The 13,091-nt window shown below is 39.4% G+C and overlaps 1 protein-coding gene across 1 annotated transcript; it reads right to left on the bottom strand.

Moving 5' to 3' along the window:
* Window positions 1-70: 70 nt before the first annotated feature.
* On the bottom strand, window positions 71-9,731 carry LOC104525941 (rho guanine nucleotide exchange factor 18-like; the record flags this gene model as incomplete). The annotated part of the gene is made up of 8 exons (XM_029085256.1): window positions 9,710-9,731; window positions 4,870-5,014; window positions 3,923-4,035; window positions 3,626-3,766; window positions 2,885-3,135; window positions 2,020-2,145; window positions 681-798; window positions 71-319 (listed from the first exon to the last, which is right to left on the bottom strand). Coding segments are annotated over exons 1-8 (1,165 nt in total), but the record flags the coding sequence as incomplete, so codon positions are not given.
* Window positions 9,732-13,091: the final 3,360 nt, after the last annotated feature.

The raw sequence follows: 13,091 nt of genomic DNA, 5'->3' as shown, positions 1-13,091 counted from the left end.
AATAAAATAAAATAAAATAAAATAAAAATCTTGCTTCCTAGTTGTGCTTTTCCCCTTCCTGGTCCTTTACCTTTGAGTCGCCCTGATGCAGCTTTCCAGTACAGCATCCCATCCAGCAGAAGCCGCCTCCGTCCCATGTCATCCTTCCGGAAGAAAAGCCCATTCTTGCATTTCCCAGATGATTTTAGCTCCATTTTATGCATAATCTCTTTAAGGCGCTGTTCCTTTTCACACTCATTTACCATGGCATCTACATGAGTGATTGTGTCCTTAATTAAACTAAGGGCCTGGGTCAGCTCTTCATAATCTCTAGTTCCAGCTAAGAGAAAAGAGGAGCAATCAGTCACATTTTCAACTCTGGAATGCAAGATATGAGCTACTCAAATATATTTTAACATGAAGGTTCCCTACGGAAGAGCTAACAGTATTTCCTAAGACCTTAAATTGAAAAATAAAATAAAATATCATAAAGCTCTAAATCTTTAATCAACTGACAGGTTTAACTACTACTGTTTTGTGGTTGCAGACTTGAAAGTGAACACTGCTCCTGATCCCCCTGATGAGTTGAGACTGATCTGGGTCCCCTCCTTGTATGAGGAAAGAAGATGGAAAACACAGGAGAAAAAGGATTAACTGTGATCAACAACTGTGAGGCTTCTAGGAAAGATTTAACAACCTACCCTCTGTATTCTGAATGATACGTTCCACCAAGACGGGGTATTTGGTGATGCGCTGTGTCACCAGGAGGATACACTCCTGAACACCAAGTCTCCTCACAATGGAACAGTTGCCGATTTTCTAGAAAACAAAGACAGACCCATCACATCCGCTGTGTCTGTATCACTCTTCTAACTGCCTCGCCTCTCCATTCCCACCTTTTCTGTCTCAAGAGATTCTTGTACAATTAGGTACAGTACCACAAAATTAGCTGCACTCTTTTACCAAACAAAACTGATAACATCAAAAATTACTTTTATTACTATAATACTATTTTAGGGATTATTTTCAACAGGAAACCAAGCAGAGAAAGTGCCAAATCTGAACTGTTTGTCTGCCTATTTGCTTTTTAAAATAGGATCAGTCCTTAAACAGAAAAGTATTATATTTTTTTAAAACCAGACCCAACCATCTAACAGCCAAATTAGCTCAATAATGAATAAGGTGTTTATTTTACTGCTGTACATTCACCAGTAGAAACACCTTCCTGTTTAGAAAGGGAAGACTGTAAAGCACCAGAATCCCACTAGTTAAGTCTCGCTGTAGGTACAGAACAATCCTGGCAGCAGAACACAGTACCAAGATCTTTCTTTACAAGGACTGAGGTTATATATCTAAAACACTTACTCTGGTCACTTATTTAGTTCCTTGAAAGTAAAGAGTTCTCACTTTTGAAGATACCTAGTTTAGAAGAGCTATATGGATAGAGCCAGGGTGGAAAGTTGACACAGTATCACTTGCTGATGACTGGAAAATGAGAATACTTAGGACTGTGCAATGCCATCTGAGCTTCAGGTTACAGGCTTCCACTTTGGTCTCCTTGAGCCTTCCTATTAAGTGCACATTACAGTGCACGGCAGATAAACAAACCACCCTGGAGCCAATCTTCTGGTTTTGGAAAGATGACATAATGGGCAAAACTAGACTAAGAATACTTGCTTTTTCTAGAGTAATTCATTAACAGCATTTATAATTGATTTAATTTATTATCAAGCCAGTTTACAAGGGTGGTGAAGCAGCAGGGCAGTCAGTGATAGAGCCATGAAGGGAACAAATGCTCTATCCCCCAGTCCTATGTGCTCTCAAGAGCCTGCTTCAAATTTAACACCTGCTCATTGTGGTTCTGTGTCCAAACAGCTCAAAAGATCTAAAATACAAGAAGCTAACAACCCACCAAATAATGAGAATATGCCTCTAATCCTGCTCATTCAAATTTAAAAGCTCTTCAAGTACAAAATAAAACCTAATGTCGTCAAGTGTATTTTACACAGTCAGAATGGGAGATTTCTGGTTGTTGTTTACCTTTATTAAGTTTTGGAACTTCTTATTGCTTTGGAGCAGGTCTTTATAGTGACTAACAGCTTCATTGTGTCCACAACAGAACACACTGTATTTTTCCTTCATTCTCTCTCCATTTTCACCTGAAAACTAATTGAAAATATAAGAATGAAAAACATGAAGCCTTAAGAGTAAACCCACCTCTACTGCAACACCCAGGTTTAACATGGTTTTATGATAACTGATTCCTGAGATATTTCTTCAATATTATTTCAATTCTGTTTGTGTCAGAAGTGAGAGGTTTATGCAGCGTGACATCTGAGAGCTTGGAATACCACAAAATAACCAAATATTAAATGACAGTTGACATTATGGACATTTTTAAAAGGATTTCTGGGCCTCTGCACTTAAAAAGACTGAGGACTGTAAAAGGTGAAGGGCAAAAAATGGTCATGATAGAAGAAATTGTTGCATCCACTCCATACCAGAATGGGTGCTAAAGCTGTCATGAGTTCAAAGGATCTTCACTGCATTTTTAAAAGGTCAGAACAAGAAGCTCAGCATTAAATGCAAGAGAGCCATGTTTGGGATGGACACTAGGAATGTGTTCTTTTATTTTTGGAACAGATGAAAAACAGAATCAACCCATCTGCAGTCACATACCCCACAACATGCAGACACACAAGCCCAAAGAACATTTAATGAACATTTCATATTATTTGTGACCAGATGCATTCCTGGGAGTCAGGCTCACACGTTAAACTGGGAAGATAATCTTAAACCTAGTATTAAATCAATCTTTACATAACATAACTATAACCTTTTTTTATATATAACCAATTTTAGAAATTGAATAGAGTCGACAACACTGGCAGAATTTAATTCACACCTGTTTTACCAAGAGGTCCCCAATGTTCTGGATTATATAATTTCGGTCACTGCCTTCCTCCAAGGATTCCTTTCGTCGCTCCTTTAATTGGAGCAGAAATTGCCCGTGCATCTCCAGCAGCTCATCCACACAGGGGAAGAGCTTGTTGATGACTGCATTCGGGAACTGCAGTTCCTCTCTCATGGCTTTGGAGTAGACCTTCAGCATTATTTTCAGTGTCCTAACATGGTGCATTTCAGTCTGCATTAGTTCTGGGCAAGGAGAAATTAAAAAAAATAAAATCAAAAATCAAAAGTCATTTATATGCTGTGCAGTGACTAGTGAGATATAAAAGAGCAGGTTCTGAGGGCCGCCATCTTTTGCACCACCTTCTTCTTCACCACAACCTTTGCATCACAGATGTGAAGCTCCCAAATTCACCCTGTTAATCTCCCAACCAAACAGTGACTGACCCTACTTATTTAACAATGTCTCCCAGTTGCAGCTGAGCTATTCCCTAATTGTATATTTAGGCTTTGCTGCTTACATAGGCATACTGAAAACTCCAGGGTTGCTTAAAATCATTAGCAGGAGGACTTAGGGACACTAAGACTAGTAACAGACTTGAAAATCTTCACTCAGTTTTAGTTTTCAAGCACAACTCAAAAGTGGGAGCCAACAAAAAACAATGATTTCTGCTTTGTTTCAAAACAGTGGCACCATGAAATAGAAAAAAGTTATAAGAATAACAAATACTCTTACCATAAATGACATCTTGCCTTTTCATAACGTCTTTCTTTTGCCTTTTTGCATAAGACTGTTCCACAGCAACACTCCAAGACTCTGCCTCAAACTCATGAGCATCTGTTTCTATTTCACTTCGGAGGGATACAGAATATGCATCTAAACCAAAAGCACATTCAATTTCAATTATTATTAAATTGTTTCCCACCATATCCCTCATTACAATCATTAACAAGAGCAAAAACATCTCAGTGCTGCTTTAAGACCGTGGTAAGAAATTGCATAAAAATCCTGAAAAGCACAGAAATTCCATACCTTCCAGAAAAATGGAGTCTGCTGTTGAAGGTGCAAGCGAGACAACATCATCTGAAGTCTGCTTGAATTTTATAAAGCCTGAATCCCCTTCATCCATGTCTCCTGAAATTAGTCTAAATGGCCAAAGAAATTAGACCAAGGGACCAAAACAGAGCATTAACATTTTTTTTTTTTTAAGTTGCTTGACAAAACAAACAAACAAAAAAAATCCAACTATTTTAACAAGCATCTTTCCTAAACTATAGTGCCTTAAAATAAAGATATAAAAACTATCGTTGCGCTACAATTTTAAACAGTCAAATCAATTTAGCAACTCCATTGCTGAAATAGTACAGCTTTTATTAAAGCAGCATGAGCAAGTATGTAACTTCTGGTACGACATTTTCAAAAGACATCACCTGGTGACAAGCCATAGCCAGTTCAGAGTACAAAGGGCACTTTCACTGAGAAGGGAGCATAACTGTGGCACATAAAAAGTAAACAACTACTTAAAACAGCAGAATTGCTTTGAATTCGTCTGCTATTTTAATCCAGGCATCCTGCAATGTAAAGCACTGTTGTCTCCTCCACTAGTCAGAACTAGCACAAGCCAGAATAACTGAACTGGGAAGAGATTACTGAATATCAACAAATCTGAAGACAAACACACCCATGAAAACCATAATCTAGGCAGAGATACTCAAACACTGCTCTCTTTTATCTGATACCTTTCACGACGTAGTACAGAGGGACTAAATAAAGGTGATTTAAATTTTTTAAAAAATAGCTTACTGTTTAGGGGGTATTTAAAATGAATTTCAGCCTTAAAAGCTCAACGAATCTCTTTTGAGCTTGAAAACCAAGGTGAGTTCTTGCTTTTAGTTCTGTAACCAGTTTTCTTTTCACATGAGAGGGGTGGGGGGGGAGCAGCAGAAGCTAGTGAATTAGGAGAGAAGCAGTTTACTTACCCAAATTTATTAACAGCTCCAGCAGTATTCAATGAAGACTGAGAATTTCCTCTTTGGGTGATAGTCATACCGAGATTCCGTGACAGTACTGGGGTGCCATCCGGTCCCAGGAGAAGACTGCGGGGCTGCTCCTTCAAAGAAGCGGCTAAAGAGGCAAAAATTGAATTGGTGCTCAGAAAATGAGGCGGACACTGCAGATCTCCTGCTCTCAAACCTCTCTCCGAATGAGGACGGAGAACAGACAGGATCTTAGATGTCAAGAGCTCGTTGTCCAAAAAAACATTCTCATTCCATTTTCTTGAAAAGGAACCACAAAAAGAGAGCTCAGGATGAGCTGGGATCGTGTTGCTCCTGCCGCTGCTTTTTGAATTTGTATTCCCCATGCTCGCTGCTGGCTGCCCTCAGACTTGGCACAGTAAAGTGGCCCCAGAGATGCAGTGTTTTTATACTACCTGTGATCCTTCTAGAAATGTAAAGCTGCCACTTAACTTACTGTATTGGCTAAATCAGCAGGTCTGAAGTGCAGGAAATTGGTCCCTACTGTGCCCATTTAGTGTGGAAATTGCAAAGTATCTTCTCCTTTAGTAAAACAACAGAATCTACACACAATTATTCACACCCTACCGTATAAGGGCAGAGAACATTTCATGGCAAACAAGAAAAAATCTGAGATCACATAAAAACCACAAGTTCTTTGCGATGCTTATTGCTACACAGTGATTTATATCTGCATGCACACACGCTGAACCTAATAGATACCAGAGCTAAATTTAATTTTAATACTGCAGCTTTTTTAATGCTTTTTCAATCTAGACAGACTGTGAACTGGGAGGATATTTAAAGCTTTAATCACTATTACACAACACATGGAAGCCTGTAATAGACTTATAAAAAATGGATACAATTATTTAGCACTAATGTCTGTAATGAATGATAAGGAACAGGAGACAAAATATAGCTTTTTGAAAAAGGAACTTCAGGGAAGTCAAAGATGAAGAATCAGGCAGGACAATCTTTCAAACTTGTCACTGACAAGGTCTGCAGCTGCCTCTTTTTGGAAAGTGCTTTTAAGGACGTGGGAGTGGAAGAGATCTCGTGGATCCTTGAACCCAGGACTCTGTCTTCTCAAGGAAATTTTGTCTTACACCCAGATTGAACTCCTCTTCCAGGGCTGTGTCTGAGAGGCTGCTTCTTGTAGCAGGTTCAAGATGATCTCCAGTTCCCAACCAAGGTTTATGCATTACCAATTTACAACTTTGCTCGTAAAAACACTGGTGTCTACCCATCCCCAGAAGCTCCCCTTTCTTAGTCTGCGCTCCTCAGTGTACCTTCACTAACAATCAACTCTCCCTCCACTTCTGCCTTGCTCAACCAAGCACAGATAAATCAAGGTATTCATGTTTCTTCTCAAAAAACAGGTTTTCCCACATTTCTTGATATCCCATGCTCTACAGCTGCTTGTTTCCCATTTAATCTTCCTCAAAACACTTGACTAGAATCATATTAGGGCTGCAGGGGAGATTTCATTAATGACATTTAACAGAAGTGTTATCACTACATCTTTTCCTCCTGGAAATACCTTTCCCAACACCTGTTTGGGTTTGAAATCTCCTGGCTACACACACAGCTCAGTCTACAACAAACTGGGCGAACTGAGTCCTCCTCCATCACCTCCAAGTGATGAGCTCCAAGCCCACTGTCTCAAAAGAAGAGACTAAGTAGATATCAGCAAGATTTGTAAAGGCAGATTTCTTAAGCAAAGGCTTAATCACAAATGCCCTCTCATTTCCTTGTGGGGAAGTATTGAAAACATCAGCCATCGAGTTCTCTTTCTGTGCTCCTCAAGCCAAGAACATAAAGTTCTGTTTCACAGTGGTAGGACAAATCTAGAAGTCTCCAGGGGTAAAATGTTGGGAGAGGGATGGGGGGGACACAACCAACACAGTTTGTACCTTTCTTAAAATGTGTTTCTCTTTAATGGTGATCCAACACCTTTGGCTTTTTATGCTGGGCACTGCAGTCTGCAGTGTTAGCCTGTGGGTAAAGACATACAATGCCCATGCTATTAGCTGTTCCTTTAACTACCAGCTTCTGCTTTTGGCTATGAAAAAATAAGTACTGGCTGCCTAGCAGAGTCTGCACCAACAAAAAGCCATTTTCTGAGTTCAATTAGCACTGTCTGCACACTGCTGAGAGCCCGTATCGATCGTTGTTCCCCTATCACACCAGACCAGACTGTGTACCACAGAGCTGTTTCAACGACAAGCCCTACAGCCACAGCCTTTCCCTTTTTTCATTATTCCTTATTGTTTCCTATTTTAGCCTCTGCACTTTCCCCTAAATGCACAAAACCATTCTTGGTAACACAAACAGCTACTTATCTTCTTATAACAATTATTCCCTTTGCGTAGCCTCTTGGTGAGGAGTGTTTCATAAAGAAGCACATCCTGCAATGCAAGTCAAATGATACCCTAGAAAAACGTACGCGATGCTCCCAGCGCTACTTGGACATTCATGTCAACTGTGTTTCCTACAGACATCAAAGAAACCAAACACACCAACTGCAAGTTCGGAAATAATCCTGCTCTACTCACAGTCAATCACCTGAGAGCCAAGAAGCCTGTTCTGTTAACGCAGACCTCATAATATCTACAAATTAAAATGCCATTTAAATCATCCACCTGTGAGCACGATGGTCTTTTCCAGTAGCAAAAAGCTATTTCAAAATATATGCTGCAATACAGCTGTTCTTTGGGTTTTTTTTCCTCCCAAATCCCTTTTCTCACTTTGTTTCAACAAAAGATTTATGTTCAGACCATTAGTGCCAGCTTGTCTTAGAGATTTCTAGCAACCACTAGCTGCAGGCAAGTTTTAAATAGACAATTATGAAAATCTGATGTAAAACAAAGTTCACAGTTCTAGTCTTTTCAGAGGCCAGAGAATAGACAATCAATGAAAAACCAGCTTATTGATCCCTTTTCACCATGATATTTTGAGGTTACACAGCAAGTAGGGATAAAGAAAAATAAAAAGATAAAAAGATAAAAACACACAGGAGATTGCTAGGAGCCTCTAAGCCATTCCCAACAGAAAAAAAAATGAAGCCATCTTATTAAAAGAGACCTTTTCTATACTTCAATAAGACACTGTGTATAGCCTTTAAAACATATTAAAGAAAAAAATACAATCGAACAGATAAGCCTTGAGCACAGAAATCATTCTTTAGTACAAACCTGGGGAAATGCACTGGGGCGAACTTTGTGGAGATCCAGAAGGTCTGTGCTGCAAATCTTTCTGCTATAGGAAAAAAAAATGCAATATTCTTACACATACAGACCAAACTTTCAGTCCAAACTAAATCATATTTTCCCTACCATATAGCACTACCTGGAAGTGAAGATGGATACTGAAATATAAAAGATTGGACAGGGTAAAAGTTTTAGGTTTTTTTCACATTCCAGAATGTCATCATATAGATTGTATAAAAATCCCAACAAGTAAAAACCAGACTGAAATAGAACAAAAAAATGAAGTTACAGCTGAATTAAAGCTATGAGCATAAATAATTTATTAAATGAAAGCAAACCCTTTATGCAACAGTCTTCACCTACACTTTGTTGCCATTTAATTTACAGCAATACTAACTAAAACCCAGCCAGTTTCAACCAAAATTTAGACTGCCCATTTAAAATTGGCAATCTGTACAACGTCCTCATTCTTACAACACCAGGATATTACAATTCATTGAGAAACAATTTATCTAAGATGCAAAGAAATTAAACAGTAATACAGTCTGTAACAAATGGCTTTTTGGGAGTCTCATTTCACTTTGAAGATCTCATTTCTGACTTCATTCCCCAGATCATTTTGTGCCACCACTCCCCCTTTGCTCTCTTCAGGAATGGTTTGTAAGGGCTGATTCAACCATGGAAGTTTGGGAGATGATGAAGAATGGAAATGAAAGCATCAGAGCCAGTGAATTTTTGGGTTTAAAAGCAGAATGCACAATGCCTCGAGAAGTTTAAAAGTATATAACAAAAAACCCCACAAGAACATTTCTTGCTCTCAAAAGAGTTACATTCTAAATCACCAATGGCTGAAAGCACTTCCTCTAACCTCTAATTGCCCAGATTTGAGCTGTTCTGCTCTCTTTCCCATCCTCATACTATTCCCTAACCTGCTGTCAGTCCCTGAAATCATCAACACTTGCAGGTTAAAACAGACTAAAACTCCCTCAAGTATAATTAATTATCAGGAAGAGGAAATTATTTTCAAAGCCAATACCAGAATAAAAAAAAACCCCGACGGATGGACAGCTATCTGAAACCAACCTGTGACCTTACATGCAATCACAGTGACAGATAAAAAATGAACAGCTTAGCAAGATATAAAGTTCATCACAGTTCAAAACTGAAATAACTTCTTCTGCGTTGCTCAGCTGATAAATAATATGCAACTGTTATAACCAAATTCCCCTCAGTCCCTCACACTCTTCCATCAGCTTTGAGGTGGCACAACCTGTTAAAATACAGAGGTACCATATAGTTCAACTGTGTTCCCCAAAACAGTGATGGGTTTGAGTGTTCTTAGGAGGGTTAGTCACAGCTCTGACAAGACACAAGCAATGGTAAGTAATTTTCAGTATGGCAATAAAACATTCCACTTCATTTTCCCTCCATACATCGTCATAAATTACTATGATGTCAAGTTAATAACTATTGGATGTCTGAAAGATGTAGGGCAAGATTCTGTACTGATGTAAATTAAGACACTCGCACTAAATTAAACTCACTATGTCCAGCACTGTCATTATAAAAGAAGAACAAACTTTAAAGCCTACCTTGGGTCTGATGCTGCTGCATTCAGCCAGTAAACTCTTGCAGTTCTTATGGACGTTCACTGCACAATCTGAAACATACACACAAAAAAAGTCTTAAACTACTCTTGTCATTCTCAGCTAGGGAAAGGAAGAGTGCCACATAAAAGATCTTCATTTTGGAAGAGATGCAGAGTGAGCTCAGGTGTTTCAGCGAGCATCCTTGTTGTGTGTGTTCTGTTCTTGATTTTACATCAAATACTCAAATACTTTTTAATTAAGACTCAGAATCACTGATAACACAATTCACAAGCACAAAAAGACACTAGTGATGTACCAGCAACATTCTGCTTCATCTCCACTCAACCCCAGCACTGCTTTCCTCACATTTCCAAAGGTTATTTCCACCACAGTGGCACAATTTAAAACTGACACCACTCAGGGCAGCAGCAATTTCTTTGGTTCCTTATGAATAGCTGCTGCCTTTCTGCATGGATGTCCTATTAGCAGGAGCTGAAGTCACTACAGTAAAGTTCAAAACACATCACACAATCATCAGAGTATTTCCACCATCAGAGCACTGCCACTTTCCCAGCTTCACAAAGGAACTGTTTTCAGACAAAGGAACTCCAGCAGCCCTCTCTCACTCAAAAGGCATAAAACCATTAACAGCATCGTAAAATACAATCTCTTTTTTTCCCCTTATAATAACTACTGCTTGAGAAAACAGGATGACAACTGGTGGCATCAAATATTTTCTGCAGTCTTTCTACCCATCTATAAAATAAGATCCTTCATTAAAAGCAGAAGCAGGTCACTAGCAACTCAGTAAAGGAAACCAGGATTTGTTTCTTCCCATATATTTCAGGCATGCCTGTTAAACCAAAAATAGAACAAAACTGGGAAGATGAATACTGTATCTGCTAGAGAAAAGCCTGTTTATGTTTAAAGCACAGAGGAAAAACTATTTAAGGTCTCTACATCCAAACAGAACCATCACCCACGCCTGGCGCCAAGACTGGTGATCTGCTTTGAGGCTCCTGGCTAACATAGAGAAACGCTCAACAATTACAGTAAAACTCTGAGAAAAGGAAGAAAATGCTTATTTGGCCTTAAAGACAAATAAATAAAGATATAAAAAGAAGACTGAGAGAAAGACTGAGTGCACAGACCCGAAAGATGCGTGTATGTTATGCAACTTCTACGAGTGTGGGAAATAAGAGCAGGATCCTGCGCTCTGAGTGCCTGCCGCGCAAACAATCACCTCCCACAACTTCTCTCTTATGTGGGATATTTCATCCAACAATCTAATTTCAAATGTATGCACCTCTGCAAATGTATGATAAAAAACAGATCAAAATTATTCACTGGCTAAAACTCCGCCAAGGATAACAAATATATTGGCTATTTTGGTGTTGATAAGGCCTCCACCCATCACCAGAAAATGAAGAGCTTGTTAACAGTCACGCCACGACGACAAACAACTGCTCCACAATGGAACCCCCTTTCCTCCCCAGACAAAGGAGCAAACTGTAGGACAGAAAAAAAAATAATAAATAAAAATCACCAGACAAAAGAAAATAGAAACAATTCTCCATGACGTCAAGCTGGGTTGGATTTGAGTCGCTTACAGACGGGTTCCCTCCAGGGCAGCGAAGGGACATCGACGGACGCCTTCGTACAGCCACTGCCCTCCCGCGCTGCCCCGCGACATCGCCTCTTCTCATGAAACCCACTTCATCTAGAATTGGGTAATACAGTCACCTATAACCATCTTATCAAACTTTAACTAGGCATTCAAATTCCCTGACATTTACATATCTTCGGTGATTACATTTGATAATTCTTTTCCTATTAATGATTAGTAGGATCAATTCTACTTCCAAAGCTGAGGTACCTTGTTAAGCTAAGGGATATCAACTTGTAATTGGGATATCAACTCAAAAATGTATTTCAGTTTTTAAACCATGCACTTGCTCTGTTAAAGACAACAGCTTATATCACTCTCGGCAGGTATTTGTCACTTAATCAGCTGACACATCTAGTAGTGCTGTGTATTACTTTGCTCCGCTGCTGATTCTTTACACAACAGGAAAGAACATGCTAGAAAACAGGGAAATGCTACAGAAAAGCCTTAGAAAACCACAGCTGAAGCCAAGGACTTGATTCTCTCAGAGACTATTTGAAATGCAATTAACTTCATGATTTCCAAGTGGCGTTATTTTTGCCAATGTGAAAGAAGAGAATTTTGAAAACTGACCAAATAATCAGACTGTTTTATAAGCAAACTTCATTTTATAAAATACACTCCAGCTTTCCCTATTCAAGGTACTTTTGCAGACAGCGCTGAAGCAGGTACACTCCAATTAAGGATGAGGACAAGCATTCAAATCCTTTTTCTGCCTCTAAGATCTCTTTGCATTCTTTATTCTTTCTGAACAGGGTATTAGAGAACTGCAGGGGTCAAGAAAACAGGGAAGAGAAGAATGAGGGACAAAGGACAGCAAAGAAGTGACAGGAATCTGCACACACCGAGACTGATATTTAAGAGCAGAGATACACATGAGGAGTTGTTAAAAGTGTACAGAAATTATAGATATCTAACCTTATAAAACGCAGATAGGCACCCAAAGAAAAGGAGCACGGGTAAACTCAAGGCTGTCAAAATATTTTCACATGTACCATCAGGAACTGGTAGAATTTGGTCTTGTTCAGATCAAGAAATTTGGAAGGTACAAAAATGAAATGGAGAGTCATGTTGGCAAGAAATTCTCAAACTGGAGAGGCACAGAAGGTATTCCTGAGAAAGACAGAGCTACAAACTCAGAGGACTGCCACCCATGCTCTTCCCTGTCTTCTCCTCCCTCAAGCACTCACTGAAACTGCAGAACTGAAGATTCATTTGGCAGGGAAACCAGATCCTCCAAATGATTTCATGTCAACACAGACCATGCAGAAGGGCCGTAGCTCTGGTCAGTGCCAAGAACATCGGTTGAACTCCCTACACACCCAGAAGGGTTCAAGGATTTGGGTTACCTCGACTGGATGAGGACAGGACCAGCACTGCCAGAGCTAAAGATACAACAGCAATCGATCCCACACAATCACGTGGAAACCAAGCAAACCCACCACGGTTGTTTCTGGGCTTAAATCAACAGTTTTGGAATGAAAACTGAGCATTTTGGGAGCATCACGTTATCCCACATCTGCTTACTACAGGGACTGTCACTGCCTCTGAAGCATTTTGCATGGGCTAGTGCCAGCGATGACCTATTGCTCGTTGACAGACTGAAACAGGAGCCTCATCCAGCAGAGAAATATTTAAGACCAAGAGGCTCATAAACATCATAAAAGGTCCTATTCATGATTGAGGGTAATTAAATTAATATCTGGTAAATAATAATAA

This window comes from Antrostomus carolinensis, unplaced genomic scaffold (genome assembly GCF_000700745.2).
Source record: "Antrostomus carolinensis isolate BGI_N321 unplaced genomic scaffold, ASM70074v2 Scaffold53675, whole genome shotgun sequence".
Lineage (NCBI taxonomy): Eukaryota > Metazoa > Chordata > Aves > Caprimulgiformes > Caprimulgidae > Antrostomus > Antrostomus carolinensis.
This window is presented reverse-complemented; position numbering and strand designations above follow the sequence as displayed.